Raw genomic sequence first — 22,668 nt, forward strand, 5'->3', positions numbered from 1 at the left:
AAATCGAGATTCCTGTTTGGACCGACAAAAGAAGGTCAAGCAAATCAAGACCCACGAGAAAAGGATCGATACTCACCACCTATTTGTCGACTTCAAAGCCGCTTTCGACAGCACTAAAAGGAGTTGCCTATACGCCGCTGTGTCTGAATTCGGCATCCTCGCAAAACTGATACGGCTGTGTAAAATGAATGTTGAGCAATACCACCAGCTCCGTCAGAATTGGAAAACACGTCACTGTTGACAGTTATAATTTTGAAAAAGTAGGGAATTTCGTTTACTTAGGAACCAACATTAACACCGATAATAATGTCAGCATCAAAATTCAACGCATAATCACTCTTGCCAACAAGTGCTACTTAGGACTGAGTAGGCAATTCAAGAGTAAAGTTATCTCTCGACGTACGAAAACCACACTCTATAAGTCAATCATGCCCGTGCTGGTATATGGCGCATAAGCATGGGCAATAACAGCATCCGATGAGGCGGCTCTTAGAGTATTCGAGAGAAAGATTCTGCGAAAGATTTACGGACCTTTACGCGTTGGTGATGGCGAATATCGCAGACGATTTAACGATGAGCTGTATGAGCTTTACAATGACATGGGCGAATTAAAATACAGCGGCGCTGCTAGCTCGGCCATGTCGTTCGAATGGACAGCAATGCTCCAGCTGTAAAAGTATTCAACTTGGAATCCGCTGGTGGTAGCGGAGGAAGAGGGAGGCCCCCACTGTGATGGAACGGAGGACTTGACTTCACTTGGCATTTCCAATTGGCGTCAGTTGGCACAGAAAAGAAACGACTGGGTGCTTTGTTGAACTCGGCCAAAATTGCCTTGGCGGTTACAGCGTCAAATAAGAAGAAGAAGAACACAAACAGTTTACTGTCAGAAGGAAAATGAACTTTGTTTATTCAAAAATACAATTAAACAAAAAATGTGTTATGATTCATATGAAGAAAGTAATATTCCCAAAATATCTTTACTTATGGAAATTCTAACAAAATATAAGGAAAGCGTCGTCTTTAATAACTGCTCGGCAAATTGGATACAGCGTTTTTGTATAAATTTTATCTACATGCTTTTTAATATATTGAAAACATTGCTGGAACCATGGCGCAATAAAGAGGAGAAGTATTAAAACAGCTGTCTCGCTATATTTTCTGATATTCGGCTGCCTTATAGTCAACTTTTTAAGGCAATTTTTCAAATAAGGCATTATCAAAATCTTTCTTCTAGCTCTTATTACCTCACCTGCTATAATTCCGCCATGGCATGAAACAAACAAAAGTTGCCGTTCCTGTTCGCAGCATATAACACAGAGAATATTGTTTTTTGTTTAATCCTCAGTTAAAATTTCTGCATTATTATCACTTGCTTCAAAATATCCGAACTGTGGATTTCGTTTCCCCTGCTATGGAACCTCGTACTTAACGAATTCCTGCTCCGCACATCGAAAGCCGCTAAGGTCGTTGTCTATGCGGATGACTTTTCATTTTAGTCGTGGGAAAATTCCTCCCCACGGTCAGCGAGATTCTACAATCTGAAATTAACGATCTGGCGGGGTGGGAGGAATTAACCCCTCCAAAACCGAACTTTTTCTGTTTACCAAACATTATAAAGTAGACAAATTTCAAACTCCGTCCCTCAATGGAGCAAGCCTTGAGTTGTCATAAGAAGCGAAGTTTTTGGGGGCTATTCTCGACTCTAGGCTTTCCTGGAAAAATAATACCGAAGAGCGGAAAACAGGCGCGCATTGCGCTCTACTCTTGGTAAGCTGCCCTAGTCTTTCTAGGGCTTAGGCAGATAATACACTGGATTTATACGGCGGTGGTTAGACCTATTCTCACCTATGGTGCGCTGATATGGTGGCAGGTGGTTGACACCAAAACCCATCTACTCAATCTGCAAAAGGTGCAACGACAGGCATGCCTATGCATTACGGGGCGACTTACTCAGCGCCCCAGGGGGCGCTAGAGACACTCCTGGATATTCCACCCATAAACCTATACGTTAAAAGTACCGCAGCTAAAACCGCTCCACGACTGTGGGCATCTAACAGGCTGCGGACAATTTGCGCGGGTTACGCCACATTCCTCAAGAGAGTGGGGGTGGAGTACATTAGTTGTGACTATTAAATCACGAAAACTGACTTCACTTTCGATATCCTCTCTGGCCACGGCTCGACGAACGAAGAACAAAGAGTTTATTAAGGCTATCAAAGTCAAACGTTAAGCTCCTCACAGGAATACTAACGGAACACTGGACCATTGGCCATATGGCCGCCAGGTTCGGAGCACCGAATAACGATTTCTGTAGAAGCTGTAGAGATAAAGGGGAGGTAGAATCCGTGCAGTACTTCCTTTATGAGTGTCCAGCACTCCGAATAAAATGCCTGCAGTTTCTTGGCGACCATTTCTTCGAGAGCCTGGATACCTTAGGCAAAGCTCCACTGGAAGGACTGTTGGGATTCGCAAGAGAATCGAAATGGTTCAAAGACATGTAGCTATAGCCATGGGGAAACCCCCCTGGGCACCGCAATGGGCCTTTGTGGGCTTCGAGTGAGCTCTTCTCAGAGCCGCCCGCTTAACCTAACAGATGAGTCCCACATCGCTTCTTTACACATCGGTTAAGCAGCGACGAGAGCATTTGGAGCCGTTCAAATACTGTGCATGATTTTAATTTCAAAAAATATTTTTTTAACTTCCTTCTTATTTTATATTGCGCTTGATTTACCAAAAAGTTAAAACATGAAGAAATACCCAAAAAAGCCTTTTATTTACCAGCCGCTCATATTTCATTTGGAAAACATTACTAAAACAGCTCAAAATTCATGGAATCAAGTACCCTTGGGGTTCCAACTCATTGCAGTCTGCGAATACACATATACTCATACATACATATAACCCGCTCTAATTCCAGATATTTCCCAACCAAATTCGTATCTGTTACGCAAAACAAATATGCAAATGTTTACCGAATAGATAAAAGGAAATTCACAAACGTTCCGCCCAAGCGGGAAATGAAAATCACCTTCGTGTACAACACGTACGTACCTAGTTATGTACGTACAAGGTCACATGCAAAACCACTACAACAACAAAGTAGCATTTAAAGCAATTAAACAAAACAATTATCAACGCTGCATACCTGGCTACCTAAATTTCAGTTTTATTGTTTTTACATTTCTATATAAATGCGATGAAGGCTCCTCATAAATCACCCGCACATCAATGTACAACACGGCTGCTTGCTTGCAACCTTACAACGAAGGTTGTTGTGTTACATTTTATACTTTATTTTCCGCAGCCTTTTCTAACCCTTTCCTCTTGTTTCGACTCTTCATCGGCCTACCAAATGAGTAGTGACCGCACTCGCATAGATCCCTGCGCAGGAAATTGTATACCCCATTTCTCTTTCTCTATGTTTGTAAATGTACGCAGTCGCACTTAATGGCTGCTTCTTAATTAGTCTGAGGTTGTTAACACATAAAGCCATAGGAAATGTGCAGAAAGTGCAAACAATAAAAACGCTAAATTAGTTGAAGAAAGGAGATAAATGCGCGGAATAGCCACTGACCGGCGACGGTTGCTGGCCAGCCACTGTTCCCACGTCTAAGCACCAACGGCAAAACCCTTAGCACAGCGGGTATGAAAAACGGTAGCGGTAGCGCTTATGTAATAAGAGTGTAGTTAGAGTGCGTAAAGTGAAATTATTACGGTGAATTTCATTACGTTCCTAGCTGCAAACGAAAGACTTAAAGCGCGAACCCAAGAACATTGTATAAATTGTTCGCGAATTTAAAGAAAGGTGAGTATGCCTAATTACAAAAAGAAAATATCATTTAATTTTTAGTGAATAGTATAGACACTCTGGCTTTAAGTGTACTTTAGTTGAATTATTGAGCCTCTGTGTATTTATATTTAGCTTGACTTAGACTCCTGGTTATCAGCATATTAATCCCTACTTTTTTCAACCCAAATAAATGCTATATATGGTCGCTCATCTTTTGGCTACTACTACTTTTCTTCCATTCATTTTTTTGCCGCTCGCACAAAGTACTCAGCTCAGCTGTCTATTCAAAGTAAATGTTGAACCAATATTTACACTCTACGGCTATTGTTAAGGTACATACTTACATATGTACATTTGTATGTACATATTTATTTCTACGTATGACTACATATACGCGCACGATTTTAACAATCACGGTGCACGCCACAATGTGCATGGGCTTTGATTTGTTATTTGTCGGTTGGTCGGTTTGTTCAATGTTACCTGTCTGCCTCATTGTTCATGCTCTGCTTGTGCGCGACCGACCAACTAACTAAAATGGCTGCAGCAACGCAACTCAGTGCGAAAGTAAGAAAAACTAAAACCATAACTAATCATCGTTCAAAGCGAATGGCCGCCTTCGATTTGTTTTCCGATTTCTTCTTTGCACGATTTGTGCGCAATGGCAAACACATCAAAATGTTTCTACTCAACTGGTGATGCTTGTTTATGGAAATTTTGAGCGGTTTTAAATGCATTAACCAACCAACCATACGTGGCACAAATACTTATGAGTGTCCATTTGCAATACAAATATATAAATATGCAAATACTAAAAATATATTTATGCAAATTAATAAATGTACCTGTACGTACCTGTACGTAGTTTACAAATCGATGGCTAAACAGAATTCAATGAGTGCAAAGCTGTCTCGGGACCAATATAAGTACTTAGAGAAATAGGATATGAGCATAGAAAGCCAAAGAAATCACCAGTACTTAACCAAATCAAATTGGCTTAGGTCAATACTTATTACAATATCAATTCTGTGCTTTTGAAAAGTGCCCTACTAAAATCTATTGGAAATGCCGTTGACACAGCAGGAGTCCACCATATGTATTAGGGATGTTAGTTTTTTCGCTTTTAATGATCCCCAGATTTTCGGTATGTCGTTATTATAATCCCGGAATCCCGGCATAAGTCCCGGAATGTAGATATTCATTACTTTTTGAGAAGCTCCCGTACCATAAAATTAATAATGAATAAATGGGCTTGCAATGTACTTTTTTATTTAAAGCAGTGTACGAAAATAAACTATATTGTACCTTACTATTTCGTTTCGTTTATTACTTTAACAGTTCGGTACAATACGAAAACAAAACGGCTGAGTTCACTTTGGCGATAGTACACTACAGTAGTTTAGTAGTTACAGACGAAACAACAAACGAAATGAATCGTGCAGAGAAAAATATATGTATGTATGTACATATATGCAATAACTAAATACAAAACGAATGGCTGCAATGAATAAAAAAAATAAAAATGTTTTTTGATCGAATTGGATATGAAAATTTACAGAAAAAAATATTTTTCACGTAATTGAAACGTTTGCATACATATAAAACGTACCATATGGTACAATTGTCATAAACGAAATGCAAACGTTGTTCGTTGGGGAAAATGACAGTGAATCTTACAATTTGTTTCTGACTATGTACAAAACTGTACAAAACCACAAATGATATGATGATCGATGAGCAAATGGGAATTGTTTTGTACAGTTTATTTTCGTACCCTAATTTAAAGTGTATGATTAATTCTAAAAGTTATTTAAAAAATTCAATATAATGTAGATTAAAAATATGGGTACCAAATGAAAGAGGAATGTTTTTAAGAATAAAAAAAAATCAAATTTCTGGATTCACAAGGACGAATAGATAATTTTTAAAGCTGATAAAGTTAGGTTAGGTTAGGTTAGATTAGATAAGCGGGCTGCCTCCACATATGGAGGCACCCTTGGACTCGACTAAGCTGTCCATTGTGATGCCCTTAGAGGGGGAGGGAAAGGACGCAAGGAGGCGGGAAAAAAGAGGGTGAATGGGTAGGGGAAAGAGGGGGAAGCTATGGAAGAAAGACGACACCTACGGCTTTTTGCCGGAGAAACGCTCCGTGCTTACGACGAAGCTCTTCAGTGGACTGATGTCCATTCCCGAGAGCTCGTCGGGAAATATAGCCAGAGCGACCCAAGGTGCTTAAGTTATGGCGAATCATATGAAGAGATGTATGGTCTTGGAAGAGGAATCTCTATTATAGAATTTCGGCTAGGAGTTGATACTTTTAAAATGCCAAAAGGTCGGAATCCTCAAAAGGCGGATTGGGAGAAGTTTGGGTGGCTCAATCAAAATCTCACTAACCGCAAAAACATTAAATCAATTCAAGAGGCGAGGGTAAAGCGGACCCATGGCGGAACGCAGAAGCTTACCAAACTTCGAAGAAGGTCCACGAGACTTCTGAATAGGTCTTCAAAAAGTCGAAGGGAGGAGGACTGGTCCGAACACCATAACATGTAGAAGGAATATAAGAGGTAAATTCTCATATGAAAATTAAGCTCTTTTAGAGACTTCTGCAATGATATCGACAACATGAAAGAGTCTGTCAGGCTATGTAGTTCCACCTGGCGGTTAGGCTTGATTCTCTCAGAAAGTCGGATGAAACTTACACCACGTCGCTGCTAGGCACATACAAAACAGGATAGTTCCTGACACAGACGGGGAAATGGTGGAGTACATCATGGATGGTGACTGAGGATTCAGTGAGGTTTTCTTTGTCAGCGGGACCAGATGTTGTGTATCCGAAAATGCTAAAGTGTGAGGGAGATGGGCTTAAATGTAGGGGCTCTGAAAAGAGTCTTTAGGGCCTATCTGGCATTTGGCCACTTTCCCACTCCTTGGAGAAGAATCAGGGTAGTCTTCATTCCCAAACCGGGAAAGGATTTCCATGCGCTGGCAAAAAGCTTCAGGCCAATCAGCCCGACATCCGTCATGCTGAAAAGCTTGGAGCGCACTGTCGCGAAATACATTGGATCAAGGGTTTTGGTGAATAGCCCTCTTAAGGCCCGGCCACACAAAAAGCGGTCTGTCGCGGTGGGAAGCGATATCCGACCGAGGCGGTCAGGCGGTCTGGTTGTATTATTCAGGTTTGAATCATCTCAGTCACACAGGACGCGGTGTACAGCCTCCAGCTAGTCTTTGTCGTGGCGACGAGCGATCCGGTTGTACAAAATTACAGATTTCCCTGCTGATCGCTTTGCTAGCTTCGATTAAAAATTAAAAGAAAGTTTGTGGTATGTGATTTCCGGTAGAATTTTAGATGCTGTATCCGAATCCACATCAGAAGTTTGAGATAACCTAACAAAAATAAAAGTGCGAAAAAATGTGTTTACCCATTTGAGGTTATGTAGTATCATAAACACAAGGTATATCACTGATGCACAACTATTTAAAAATAACAAATAAAAAGTAATTCGAATACACACTATACATATTATATTTGGAGAAAAGTCACTGAACCGCTCACACAAAAATATCGCAGACCGCCGCGACAACCGCAGGATCGCTTCCCGCCGCGACAGACCGCTTTCTGTGTGGCCGGGCCTTTAGTGTTCATCCCATACTGTCAATCCCAGCAAGACAAATCTAGTCTTGTTTACGCGGAAAACGAAGTTGGAAGGTCTCAAACTTCCAGTACTTGTGAAATATCTAGGGGTGAAATATATGGTGGTAACTCCAGATACAGAACTGACATGGAAAACTCACATCAAGCTGAAGGTAAATCCAGCGCGGAAAATTTTCGGACAGTGTCAAAGAACCTTTACAAGGCCTAGGGTTTGATACCGGCTATGGTACTCTGGATATAAAAGTTTCAGCCAGACCAAACGTCACGTACTCTGCTGTAGAATGGTGGCGGACAACCATGGTCAAAAGCACGGTTTCTGTGAAAACAGTACTAGAGCCGGATGGACGGTAACTTCAGATGCTTTACCGCTTTAGGTGCAATGGCAACGGTCTTTCAATTAGAAGTCTTTGCAATACTGAAAGTAGCAAACTGGATAATTGGATAATTGGCGAAAGGTGGCGCGGACATAAAATCAAGATCTGTAGTGACAGCCAAGCTGCTCTTAGGGCCTTGGAAATCGCTCGCGCCTCTTCTAAGATAGTCCAGGAGTGTAAGTTGAGTCTGAACTCCGTTACAATATTGAATGAGCTTTAACTTGTGTAGGTGGCAGAATACTACGGTGTTCAAGGTAACGAACTGGCTGATGTATTGGCGAACTGCGGTTCTCTGAAGCACCCAATTTGACCAGAGCCAATTTTAGAACCAAGCATAGAGGGAACGGTCAAGGATCTCATAAGCAAAACTCATGAGTGCCGTTAGTGCACTATTAACAACTGCAAAATAACCAAGTGTTTACTGAAAATGCCTGACAGGATGATAGCAAAATTCCGTTTCAGACAAAGAATCTAAGAGCCCTGATAAGATTTATTACGGGGCACAACCCAACTAAATACAAACTGCTAAAATTCATAAAGTAATCTGGTAAGTGTGCAGAGGGGCAATTTCTCTTGGCTTTAAGTACGATGGACAATACTTCTTGAGCGCTTGGAAAAATTTGTTTTTGTTTTTGAATGCTAAAATGTATGTTCCGTATTTACATTACCGTAATTTATTCTGAACTACTTAGGCAAGATCTGTAGTTCTGTTCGCGTGAGCAATGGGTGAGCAGCGAATGGAAGGGCGCTCACGAACACAATGGAAGGAACACGGCATGTACAAATGGCGCAAAATTATAAAAGGGAGAGGCAATTGGTGAAGTTGTTTGGCCTCGACCTAAACCGACGAATCGTTGTAGAGCCAAATAAGAAAAAGAAAAGGAAGATTGGTGTTTAATATATTTATTTACTTTCGGTATTTATATAGGTAATTTTGTATAATAAGTATCAATTTTTTAAGGGAAACTGGGTACTTAACTATTTACATTTCAGCATACGAATTTTTAGTACTTTCGATTAGCCAAATTATGCTTTATCAGACATGAATTCTAGTAGATCGATACTCATGCTTTTCTATAATTTAATAACAAATCGGCAAATTAAATTTAAAGAACCTTTTCTCTTAATGATTTTCAGTGGTATCTAATGTCAAGTTCTGATGCTTAGTAATCTTTAGGTACTTTTTTTGTTTTGTATATACTTCTTATGTATGCAAATGTATAAGAATTCACTCAAACTTAAATTTGCAAATTTATAAAAATCTTTTTATTTAGTAATAATTCGCTAATATATTAATGAATTTAATTTTTAATTTAATTTATCTTATAAACAGTTTCGATATTTTCTTTTTTATATCAAATATTTTTCAATTCAGCTTTAACATTAGTATTATATTTTAAGTGTTACAGCATCTTATTTATTCTTTACATAGATATAAATTTTTATTTGCAAAACATTAAATTTTTACTAAATTGTTTTTCTTCAGAAAGTAAATTAACAAAATGTTTAAACGAAGAAAGCTAAATTTGTGACAATTTAACCGAGAGCTTCCGTGGTGCTATATATATTTTTAAATACATAATATATGTATGTACATACATTCTTTTTTTTTGCAAGAAATAACAACATTAAGATTTCATATGTGGTATGCATGTTTGTGCGATTCAAGGTAAAATTTAATATTGGAAATTGATAATACCGTTCGAAATTCTTGAACGTCTGCAAATAATTTGCTATGTTTTGTAATTAAAACCGGGTTCAATTAAATTTTTATTTTGAAGAGAAAGCATTTTCATAGTATCAGCGTTCAAATTTTACTAGTTTTATATTTACAAAACTCTTTTTTTAAACATACCCATCAAAAATATTTTGAATGTGCATATAATAGTATATATAGGTGTGTGTAGATTAGGATATGTTCACATTGCAGTGTCCATTTACATTCATTATGCGTAATTTGGTGCTTTTTTATTTATTTAACAATAATGGAAGACTTTTTGCAATTCTCATGCACGTAAATATTTATGTACACTTAAGTACATTTATTATTTCGCTTACAATTTCTCCGCTTCATCGCCATGCATTTAGCACAGCGTATTTTGCTGCATATTTTCAAATACACTACCGAATAACGAAATAATTTTACTCCTTCAGATAATTTTATTTGTTTCTTTTTCTTCAGTTTATTTTAAAATACTTTTTTGTAAATTTCTATTAGGAGCAATAACAGATATTTATCATTAAGCGGAACCATTCACAATATACATATATGGATATTGTAAAATCTATGGTGCATACTTTAGTAGGTACGTAAATGTCGAAGTAACTGTACATACATACACATTACAGCAAGCCACTCCAGCTTACTCCATCGAGCCATATTGCACTTTCTTGATCTTGAAATAGCTACAAGTTAAAAAAATATATAAATTCAATTAAAATCAATAAAATGGCCCACCCTTTATCACTCATACTTTTAGTATGTATGTATGTAGATATATGTACTTACCGCCATCCACCATAGCCGGAAATGGTCAGCAGCACAGCTATCGCCAACGCAGTGCCCACTGCTAGTGGTGCTGTCTCATCGCGATATGACCCAGTGGCACTGCAATGGAACGGTGGACCCCACTTGCCACTCTCCTTGAACATAAAGCTTTGCATATGCAGATCACGCAGATAGAGGCGCGCAATGTGGCCAGACATATCACCCGAATCGATTGGCGCATACAGAACGACGCTCTGCTCTTTATCGCAGACATAGGATTTGCCGACGGGCGTTGGGAAGTACATGGGTGTGTGTGCTGGAGAGGTGAGCTTTACATCCAAATTAGCCCGATCAGGATGTTCGAAGAGCGAATTCGATGAAGAGTAAGTGAGTTCGAATAGGTTGATGTACCAGCCTTCACCACCGGAGGACTAAGTAAATTGAAAGAGAAGCAGAGGTAAATTTTCTTTCGCTGAGTTGATAAGAGTGTTCAAAATAAATGTTGTTTTTGTTTTGTCACAAGGGAAGATATTTCACAAGGTACTGTCTAAAACTAATGGTGATTTCGTTTCTTCCAAAAAATTATGTCCTTTCATGGTGCAAAATGTATTTGATGTTACACTCAATCCTGTAAAAATGCACCTTTTGTCCTCGCCTAAATAGCTCACGCATTTAATAATATTGTCGTTTTAAGTAACCATCTGATCTTCAGGGCAACCATCTCCCTCGACAAAGCTTCAAAAGCAGAGAATGTGCCTTTTTTGCCTCACAAGAGTGTGATATTTTAAGAAACGAACACAAATTTTTCTCTTCGTTTGCCTTTATTTTAGAATCGAACACGAAAGAGAAAGGCGCAATCAAAAGGCGATATTTTTTGGTAGAAACGAAAACACCATAAGGCGCTCATAACTAAATACTTGGACACCTATAAATAGAGTTTGTCTTCTTTTTCATCTTATTATCTAAATAGCTTAAGAATTCTATAAATAGTCTTCAAGGTCTTTTTATACATACATATATGTATGTATGTATCTCTATGGCTCTAAAGCTTCGTAAAGCTTAGACAAAAATTTCGCTAGAGACGTGTAAACACTGGGGTGGTCCAAAAAGAGTAAAGTCGGAATTGTAATGCTCTCACCCCTACGATTGTTCTATATTGAAAAAAGTATACCCCTATTTTTTTATTTTGAAATCAAAAAATATTTAGATGTCGCTCAAAGCGCTCAAAATTTTCCTTGTATTTTTATATGGGAAAAATAAAATTTTTCGTAGAAGTGGTATAGAATTCTTGAAAATCAAAATTTTCATATCGGAAAACTTTGGTTCTCTTCAGGATACTTTCAATAATATTATCCAATTGTTTATTTAACCATATTTTAAAACTAACGATTTTTTATTGGTCGCCCCATTGCATTTTTCAGGGGTTTTGTGGGTTTTTTGCGGACCTATAAATTATAGTTGCGATGAAAAAATGGTTAAATGGTAATTTAGCATTTTCGACAACCGACCACCTAAGCAAATGTCCACAAGAAAAAAAAAATGAAACGTGAACGCGATTCCTTAGTAACTTAAAACTTGCACATTATTACCATGGAATTTAAGGGGCTTGATAGCATACTCAAAAAAATCTTAAAAATCTGAAAAAAGTTGAAAATCTAGCTGCATATTTTTTTGCATATTTTTTATAATTTTTTCACAAAGTTTGAAATGTGGATTTATATTTTGTTTTTTTTTATATAATGAGCTAGGCTTTTATGGAAAAATAATAAACAAAAGAAAAACAGCCACAATCGATCAAAATGTTGATGACTTAATCAGCTGATCACAAGTGTATGTATAAAATGATTTTTATATTAACGATCTCAAACCAGTTTACAATGAATTTTAAATGTGCTCTGTCGAAATTATAGTTTAATATACCTTACGTAAATACTTATAGTATATGTATGTATATGTAGTATGTATACAATAAAAATTTAATAAGAACAATTCTGTGTGCATACATTTGTAAAAGACGTTTTTGGGTAGGAAATGACGTTTTTTCAGACCAAGTGGGACGTTGAGGGAAACTTTGCCACAAGAAAGTCTGCATATCAATTGTGTACTGCCATAACAAGGCCGATACTCATCATTGCTTTAACCCTTTCCTCCCCGAACTTTTTGACGTAGGAAAAAATATTTTGAATTTTAGTTAAAATATTCTTAAAAGTTGACAGTTTTAAGGTCTTTTTATGATTCTACATCAAATGAATATACTACATTTATTTCTAATAATTATTCCTTTTTACCCACAACTGCTACTGACTACCCCGCAGTCCCAAATTAGGAACATAAAGGTTAATATCCATATGGCTACCATGGGCAGGCAAGGGTTAGTGACAAATCGTCGTCTCAGAAAACGGATGACGAATGTGCAAAATCACGATTTTGGGATTTTGATGCAGATTTACTAAGTTGGACATGCTCTTTCGATTTCTGCAATCCATTCCATTTTTTTATATCTCCATTAGTTTTTGAGATATTTCGTGCGCATTTTGTCGTATGTTACATAATATTAATGATTGGGTATGCCTTTTGTTGTATGTGCTGAAAATGCGTCACATACGACAAATTCCCATACAAACGTACCTTTTTTTTAATCATAAAACGTTTGTCGTATGTGGCACATACGACAAATTCCCATACAAATGTAATCCTTTTTTAATCATAAAACATTTGTCGTATGTATCGCAAAACTTTGAACTTACGACAATTGGATGGTCCTCTACTATAACGATACAATTAAATTTGAAAATTAAACTAAGTAACTAACTTTAAAATTTTAAATTTTAGCTTGCAATGAAATGAAAGAGATAAAAATGTACAAAAGACTGAATTTAAGTATTGTTTTTTGTTTTTATATAAAGAAAACGTATGTTCGTAACATATTTACAGCATAAGAGATGTACAGATTTTTTTTATTAAATACATGATTATGTTTTTGTTATGTTTTTTCTAATAAGTAATCATTATTTAATAAATATGTCTGTTTTTTTCATCAAATTATACCATCGTCGTTGAAATAGATACTTTACTATTGTCGTATGTTCTGTGGACAAAACAAAGTGGTGAGTAAACGCTACTTACGACAAATGTATACGGAATGAAAAGTAAATTTTCTCATTAACGTTAAGAGATATTAAATGTAAAAATATGGGAAATCAAAACTAATAACACCAACTACGTCTCCTTCAAAAGTTACAAAAATCTACCGTACAGTTTCGGATTAATTCGACCTTAAACTTCAAAGTCAATTTTCTCAAAACCGTGTTTTGTAACATTCTACATCCGTTTTCTGAGACGACGAAATGCTAAATATTCAATGAAGCTGGAACCTACAGCAAACATTTTGCAAATGAAGACAATAGACCTCATCGCCGTTGGTCAGCATATTGCAAATATTTTGGAGGTTGTTAAGAAAGATCGCAAGAATGCAGAAGGAGTCACTTCGGAGTTAATTAAAAAATCTCGTATGATTACAGCCGATCTAGGAGTAGAAATTTCTCTACCACGTGTAAACTGAAGTAACCCCCATCGGTAAATGAAAATGAGTACTGACAACGGTCTATAATATTTAATACCGTATCTGGTTTCACAAACGACGTCTTTATAACTACGCTTTTCCCATGAAAATAGTCCAGCTTTTTCGCTGTCTAGAATCTAGATTGCACCCATTGTATTCGATTAAATTTTCCAGTGAAAAGATACAAAAGAACGTGCAGCATTTTCAACAGATCTATGATCCAGGTATGGGCAGTGAACTCATTCTTTGGTACAATTCTTGGAAGAAACAAAACTTGTCTGAAGAAGATTTGAAGGATGCTAAAGTTGTAGATCTATTTGAAGAATAAAGCGAATTTCTATAGATAAGTGTATTTCCATTTTGAGTGCTTTTCCATGCACAACAGCTACTGAGGAGCGATCGTTTAGTACATTTCGAAGAGTAAAAACCTGGTTCAGAAGCACAACAGGAGAGGAAAGGCTTTCTGGACTATGCCTCATGAGTGTCATGAGGAAATAATTCAAAAGTTTGCCGAAAATCGGTATTAGCGTAAAAATGATTAAATAAAATATATATCAAAAAAATTAACAAGTATATTTCGTTTGGCCGCCCCCTTTCATCAGATCCTGGCTACGCCCTTGACTCTGATATCTACGCTCAAGCCTATGCGGACGATGTGGCCTGTCTAGTCACCCCCGGGTGTTTGCAGGAAAGCGCAGGCAATACTGAATATGATGGACATTTGGTGTGATGTAAATGGGCTGACCGCTAACCTAATCAAAACTAGTGTTGCGCTATTCACTAGAAGGGAAGGTTGAATGGTCTCCCTCAAACTTAAAGGAGTCACAATTCAATTTTCTCCCGAAGTGAAGTATCTAGGAGTAATCCTGGATACAAAACTGTCGTGGAAATCTCACGTGGAACACGAGACCTCCAGAGCTTTGGCAGCATTTTGGCACCTGCAGACTAAAAAGAAACAGATGTTGGTATAACACTGCGTGGGATGAGGCTGAAATTGCTGGCGGCAGAGATCTGAGCACTTGTGTCTTTTCAATGCCACAGGATAGTACGCCACTATTACCTTTGTTGAAGAGATTCTATAATGTTGAATTCCCTGAGGATGAATTTTGGTTTAATATCAGCACTGAGCCCAACCTCACACATTGTCGGATCTTCACTGATTCTACCCCGCCTTTGAAAGAATTATTGAGAGACGAACACCTGAGCTATTTGACGCCGAACAATCTGCTTAGGTTTATACGCAAATCGTGCAGATTTAAAACAGACTAAAAGGGACATGAAACCAGTACAATGGACGGCAAGTAGTCTGAGTGCTGTTTATTGCACGTTGTTTTGTGCCTGGTTCCGACCTAAAAAAAAACCTGTACGGATCTATCGCTGAATCTAGAATGGTCATCCTATGAATCTTTATATACAAATATTTTCGATCGTATACGTATGTGTTTATTACTCATCATTGAGAACATTCAGGCGTGATTGTGGGAGCCATATACATAAATAGTAACGCTTCGTTAATATGCATACATAATTTATGTCGCATAAACACATAAACCACATATACTACTTAGTACGTACATATTTATATACATATGTATGTACATACATTATGCGTAGTTGATAGGGCTAAAATCCTTTGAACTTTTTCTGCATGCATTGTCTCCTGGGGTAGTCACACCCAGCGAATAGCTAAATCATAGCATTTACTTATACACGCTTGCGTAGTTTTAAAAGCTCTGCAGACACTATTTTTGGTTCAAATTTTTGCTACATATTTAACTTTGATATACAGATATAATGGCTAGAGTCGTTTACCTTGCGGAATGTCATCGTCAGCACGAATCCTTTGAACTCTAATCTCAATGTTTCGTAGTTGGACTCCACACATTCGCCGCTTAACTTGGGATCATCGGGAAGGTAGAGGTCCGCCTCGACATCTTCATTCAATTTATTTCGATACTTAATGCTAATCAAACCATCCACGCTGACCAAAATGCAAGTGATTCCATTAGTGGCATTGAGGCGATAAATTGATGTGGTGGCTTCGTGATTCATTGACGAGGACTAGCCGAATAAAAAATAAGAGGAAAGAAATAGTATTATGCATAGAGAAACTATATGTAATATTATCATTTATAGAGCAATAATCACCCACCAAATGCCTTGAATACAATGTTATGTTATTTCTCATTATACACATAATATTCAAACCGGCAACCCGTTCAGCAAATGACAGAAAGGATGTCTCTAACGACCTTGCTCCACTTAATCAGTTTGTAAAGCGATTGCAAGTATTTATGAATATTACACCGTGCGACAAAAACAAAAAAATTTCGAAGCACATGAAGCAATCAATATACTTACGAAACTGTGGGCCAAATATAGTAAAACGGCGTTTTCAGTTTTTCTCTCTGACGTCAGGATTTTTTTAAAGGACTTTATAGTTTCAAAGATATGATTGATTCAAAAAAGCATTTAACAAATTCATTCCAAAGTAGAAAAACAGTATGGGCACCAAATGAAAGAGATAATTCTGTAGAATTAAAACAAATCAAAATTTTTTGGTTCACAAGGACGAATAGGTATTGAAAATGTCCTTTTAATTAGACTTATTTTTTTTAAGTGAATAAAGTTAGAAGGATGAAATTCGAGGATGTGGTCGAGTGCTTTCTCGTCCTTAGCATATATTTTTTTCGAAAATAATTATTGTAAAATTTCAAGGATATTCAATGATAAAATGTGAAAAGGACATTTACAGTACCTTATCGTCCTTAAGCACCAAAAAATGTAATCGGCATTTTCTCTTTAATTTGATAGACATACTGTTTTTCTACATTGCACTTAATTTTTTTTAGTAATTTTTTTAAGTAATTATATTTTTCAAATTTCAAAGACCTTCAAAAAAAATCCTGACGTCAGAGAGAAAACGTAAAAATGCAGTTTTACAATATTTAGCCCATGGTTTCGCGAGTACATACATTTTTTTGGATGTAAAATTTACTGTCGCACGGTGTTATTAAAACTCTTGGTGTTATTTGTTCCACTTTGAAAACTAGAGCTGGAAAACAATCGATGTCGCACGGTGTTATTAAAAAACTTGGTGTTATTTGTTCCACTTTGAAAACTAGAGCTGGAAAACAATCGATGGCAATCGATGTTTTCCAATCATCCCCACTATCGATGTTATTTCTGTCACTATCGATGTGTATTTTTTTTTCTTAAATACACCATTTGTTAGAAAAATATTTTATGAAATATTACACATTATCGTCTCTATTAATGAATCCGTCAAAATTAGATTTTCGTGAGATCTTTTATAGCATGATTGTCGAGACAAAGAAATAATTTGACGAATATTTTATAGAACTGCAATTATCACTACATTAAATAATACCCAGGCAACCAATTAATTCGTACTTTCTATAGTAAATATTAATTTAAAATTTTCCGCAGAGGGTTTGTCATTGATATTTTGCTCGTTTCATGTATTGCTTTCTACATTACAAATTGGTCAAACCAGGAATCATACAGCTATTAAATGTATACCAGGTCACATTAAAAAGAGGACAAGTTATGCAGTTGTTCAGGTTAAGATCGCACATGTATTTATATGTTTATATTTTTAAAAACACCTTTCGAGGTCAGTTTTCTAAAAGTTACATTATATATGTGTTATCAGTCAACGTATAATATATTTTTATCAAATACAGTTATTGAAGAAAATATGCAAAATGTCTACTTTGTTTTACAATTTCATCCCAAATGTATACATTTATGTTCTTTAGGGCCTGTGCCAATTGATAGAAAATAATACACATTTTGACGGATAAAACTAAAAATTTGACATTTCTCGTGGTGAATACAAACGTCAGAATTTTACCTTGGGGCTAGGTAACAGTTTCACAGCATATACTATGTATGCACAATATTGTTTGGCGACAATAAAGAGTGAAAATCAAAATATAACCAGAAAAAATCACAAAAACGCGTACGCTACTTACAAGTTGCAAAATATATATACATTTGGACAATTTCAGCAACACACAAAAATTTTACTTAGCATTTGGTACAGCAAAATGCAATTTATTTATTCACGGTGTGCGATATCTGTCGCACACATAAATGCATGGGCCAATCCATGTCAAATAGACAAATGGCTGGAATCGATCATGATTGAATAAATTCTGATTAGAACTTTTCTTTTATTATATAAGGAAGTTGTGCCGAAGGAACAAATATTTAAACTTCTGTTTCAAAAGCAATTGAAAATTCCCAATATCACAAGATCCGGAGTTATCAAGTTTATTTTTTGAATATCTCAAAAACTATTATGGGTACAAAAATGGCTCTTGTGTCGTTTTAAAGGTGATATTTGTGGCAACAAAGAAAAAAATATTTTACAAAAATTGGAAAAATAAAACAATTAACAGAATTTTGATACCAAAGAATCCGAGTAGCGAAAAAAATGCGGAAATTTTCTAAAGAGATTTTAGATTTTAGATATTAAATATTTTTTGTTACTAACTCTAAATAAATTCTAAATAATTGTTTTTCCTCGTCTTACCACGGAGAAAAATGTTACCGATTGGCACCCAACCTTACTGAGGAAACATCGATAGTACATTGATGTTTTTTCTTTGAAAACATCTACAACATCGATGGTCCCAAACTTCGATTGTTTTCCAGCTCTATTGAAAACACAAGTACGCATTTTGAAATGTGTGTTAGTTCATGTACTATACATACATATGTATGCGCATGTATGTGGGTCACTCCATGTAAAATCGACCAATGATTGGGATAAACTATTTTTAATTTGGATGAATTTTGGTCAGAACTTTTCTTTTATCATATAACGAAGTGGTTTCAAAAGAAAATATATACATTTTCTAGTTTGTAAGTTCAAAAAGTCACGATTTCCCAGATTTCGCACGTTTTTTTTAATATTTCAAAAACTAAATAGTAGTAAAGAAACTACAGAATTTTCAGATTTAAAAAATTGTAAAAGTAAAAAAGTTATATATTTTATTCTCAATTTTGTAATACAATAGCTCTAAGTGAACTTAAACGATTCTAGAGTTTTCAAGAAGGTGCTTTTAAGACACGATCTTTTTAGCTTTGAAAATAAAATTGCAAACGCTTAAATAATAATAAATTTAAATTAAATAATGTGTAACATAATTTTATTTAGAGTTAGTAACGAAAAATATTTAAAATCAAAAATTGATCTCCAAAAAATTTCAGCATTTTTTTCGCTACTCGGATTGTTTGGTATCAAACTTCTGTAAATTGTTTTATTTTTCCAATTTTTGTAAAATGTTTTTTTCTTTCTTGCCACAAATATTAGCTTTAAAACGACACCAGAGCCATTTTTGTACCCATAATAATTTTTGAGATATTCAAAAACATTAACTTGAAAACTCCGGATCTTGTGAAATTGGGAACTTTGCATTACTTTTGAAACAAAAGCTTTAATATTTTTTCCTTTCCTTATATAATAAAAGAAAAGTTCTGATCAGAATTTATTCAATCATTACCCATTCCAACCATTTGTCGATTTGACATGGATTGACCCATGCATTTATGTGTGCGACAGATATCGCACACCGTTTTCAAAAGAGACACAACTCAAAAATCAGATTCGGAAATTTATCTGCTTGTGGATCGTACAGATTCAACGCAATCGATACAAAAACAAGTATAACAGTAGTTTTTAAGTTAGAGAATATAACCATGAAGAAAAAAAAAAATATTTGCATGAATTTGAGAAATTAATTTAAGCAAAAAATTCGGTCAACTTTTTTTTATTTGTACCTCTTTTGAAGACGGTATGCGATATGTAAGTTTTATAGCTATACATGAATGTATAAAGCGAACGAAGTCCAAGCGAACTCCTTATGTGACGTGGCACAGCCACACAGCATATCGATCGAAGTCGGCTGGTTATCCTTACAGGCATACATACATATGTATTTACATATGTATATGTCTCAACGTTGAATCAATTATTGTTTGATGACGAAACAACTAAATACGCCCCACCAAATTTATCGCTATAAACTTACCGACGCTGGTTTTGTCGTATACTTGGTGACCCTGGGCGTTTTGGTGGTGAAAGCGCCTAATTGTAGGCCATCACAAAGGGAAGCTGCAGTTAAACAAGAAAAAATTTCAAATCAGCAAGGTTGAGATAATTCATACAAGTGAAAAGAGTCATATTTCTTAAAATGAACATATCTAATTGTTATGACGATGCAAATATATATCTGTACATATACGTCTGTAGGTATGAAACATTTCCAAATCTGTATGTATTTGTATGTCGCATTGGGATATCGATTTTCTACCTTCATCCAGCAGACCAAATATCTAATTTTAACAAATGAAAAGTGTCGTAATACTCACCAAGCAGCAAAAGCGGCAGCAAAAATCCTATTGCTCCACTAAATCGTTTGTGCTGTTGCAGATTTATTTGACTAAAATTTTGCCACATTTCTTAGCTGCCGATTTATAAGTGAAACAAAACGCAATAGTTAGGTACTTTCGTTGATTTTTGTATTTTATATTAAATTGTATTTATTTTTTCTTTTCAATGCCTTTTTTCATTTAGCACACCACTACCGTCTGTCTGTATATCCAACATGCAAGAGAGTGTATAAACTTTTTGGCAATGCTTTCAGATATGACTTTCGATTTCTTTTCGTCCTTTGTATCCTGTGGCCTTTGTCAACGCCGCCGTGCTCGCTACTGACATTTAGCTTAGCTCTAATCGTTTTTCTCCAAAGGAATTTGTACGTTTTCATACGTGCATGAGTGGTATGTATGTAGGTATGTATGTAAATATGTAAGTGCAAGTGTGTTTTTAGAGAGAGTGAGTACTCTCTAAGGGAAATCATATGCGTGCTGCGCATGAGCGAAATATTTTATATATATTTGTTGTTTTTTCACTTCGAATGCGAAATGTATAAAATATATATTTAAAGAAATTTAAGGCATCTCAAAAATTTCAAAATAGCGTTTAAAAATGTATTCACATATTTACTTGTGCTTTAGCAACACTGTTTTTAACCCTTGGTATCTGTGGATAGAATTTGCACCATTTTCTTGCAAGCTCGAGCACACAGATGGCGCCGATGGCGGCAACAACGACATAGCCCGACAAACCAAACATTGACTTGAGGTGGCGTGAGTTTTAGTTACTTATCAATCAAATTTATTTTAAAATCAAGCTCTTTTTACAAAGTTTGCGAATTTCAATAATTTTGAGCGACCTCCATATATTTTTTGATTTGAAAATAAAAATAAGGGTATCTTTTTTTCTATATAGAACAATCCTAAGGGGTGAGAGCATTAAAATTCCCACTTTACTTGTTTTTTACCACCCTAACGTACATACTACATATCGACGGCTGAGTGGAAGATCGACATATCTCGGCAGCTGGTTCGAATACGCCCTATCTCAGCAAATTTTTCAAGAACGCCGTATTTTGGTTGTGTAACGCCCTAACTCAGCAAATGGTCCAAGAACGCTCTCTCTCAGCTAATTTCTAAATTTATGGTGAAAGGCCTTGAAGATCAAAAATAGTACCCAGAAGGTCACTTCTTTTCTTAGTTTGCTGAATGGGATTAACGAAAATAAAATAACTTCAAAATACCTTACTAAAATTCACTTTTATTATATTATTTATTTGAGTAAATTAATAATACTGTACGGCAAAATCAACTTTTTTTCTGGGTATTGGACCACACCAATTTTCTTTTTAAAGATTGATTCATACGTAAAACAGGGATTTCTCCGTTTTTCGAAGTTAGCCTCCGAAATCGAGATATGGGCCTTCGAAGTTCCAAATAGGACCTTTGGTAAAAAATTATATTTAATTATTGCATGTAAATAACTAAAAACCTAAAAATATAGGCGTAGTCCTCCTTTTGCTCTTATTTAAATGGTATATAACTTTTTTTGCGCAAACTTATATTTCAGGTGCTATAAAGGGTCAAATTTCAGGTCTTCGAAAAATTAAATTCCTTATATTGCAAACAATTTTTAACTGATTTTAAAAAAATTTATATCGTTGTAAAGGTGATTAAACCTCCTTTCTTCCGATATGCATATTTGTATACTTCGTATATAAAAATTTTAGAAAAAACACATTTAAATGAAAAAATACCTTTTTTTATAAAAAAAAAATATTTTAAACAAAAAAATTACTAACAGTTTTAAAAAAAAATAGTGTCGTTGTAAAGACGATTAAATCCCCTTTCTTATAATATACATATTTGTATACTTCGTATATAAAAATTTAAGAAAAAACACATTAAAAAATACCATTTTTATAAAAAAAAATTTACAAAAAAATTACTAACCAATTTTTAAAAGGTTGATAGCGTTGTAAAGGCGATTAAGCATATTTGTATACTTTGTATATAAAAATTGGAGAAAAAAACACTTAAAAGGAAAAAATACCAATTTTTTCATATTAAAAATCAGTTCAAAATTTTCTGAAATATTAAGTTTTAAATTTTTCGAAGATCTGACCTTTGACCCGTTATAGCATCTGTAATATAAGTTTTCACAAAAAAGTTATATACCGTATAAATAAGAGAAAAAGGCGGCCCCCGTGTGTATTTTTACTTTTTACATGCAATAATTAAAAATAATTTTTTACCAAAGGCCCAATTTCGAACTTCGAAGGCCCATATCTCGATTTCGGAGGCTAACTTCGAAAAACGGAGGAATCACTTTTTTTTACTTTATGACTCCATCTCTTAAAAAAAGTCGGTTTGGTCCAATACCCAGCCGAG

At 35.6% G+C, this 22,668-nt stretch overlaps 3 protein-coding genes across 3 annotated transcripts in view; 1 reads left to right on the plus strand and 2 right to left on the minus strand.

Moving 5' to 3' along the window:
* Positions 1-10,401, minus strand: part of LOC118739216 (T-related protein-like) — a 39,671-nt gene extending 29,270 nt beyond the window's left edge. Inside the window, exon 1 of the mRNA XM_036470406.1 lies at positions 10,329-10,401. Coding sequence (XP_036326299.1) covers positions 10,329-10,341 — 13 coding nt within the window. The 5' untranslated portion in view covers positions 10,342-10,401. The remainder of the gene's footprint in view (positions 1-10,328) is intronic.
* The window catches only part of LOC118739217 (long-chain-fatty-acid--CoA ligase 5-like), a 431,825-nt gene that overhangs the window by 330,183 nt on the left and 78,974 nt on the right, over positions 1-22,668 (plus strand). The gene's annotated exons all lie outside the window — the stretch shown is intronic.
* Positions 9,423-20,723, minus strand: LOC118739223 (lysosome-associated membrane glycoprotein 5-like; the record flags this gene model as incomplete). Its single annotated transcript, XM_036470420.1, is given in 6 exon segments — positions 9,423-10,225; positions 10,329-10,738; positions 15,682-15,930; positions 19,932-20,014; positions 20,272-20,366; positions 20,463-20,723. Coding segments are annotated over 5 exon segments (873 nt in total). The 5' UTR covers positions 20,360-20,366; positions 20,463-20,723.

Source organism: Rhagoletis pomonella, unplaced genomic scaffold, assembly GCF_013731165.1.
Source record: "Rhagoletis pomonella isolate Grant_MI unplaced genomic scaffold, Rhpom_1.0 Rhpom_scaffold_00005, whole genome shotgun sequence".
Taxonomy (NCBI): Eukaryota; Metazoa; Arthropoda; class Insecta; order Diptera; family Tephritidae; genus Rhagoletis; species Rhagoletis pomonella.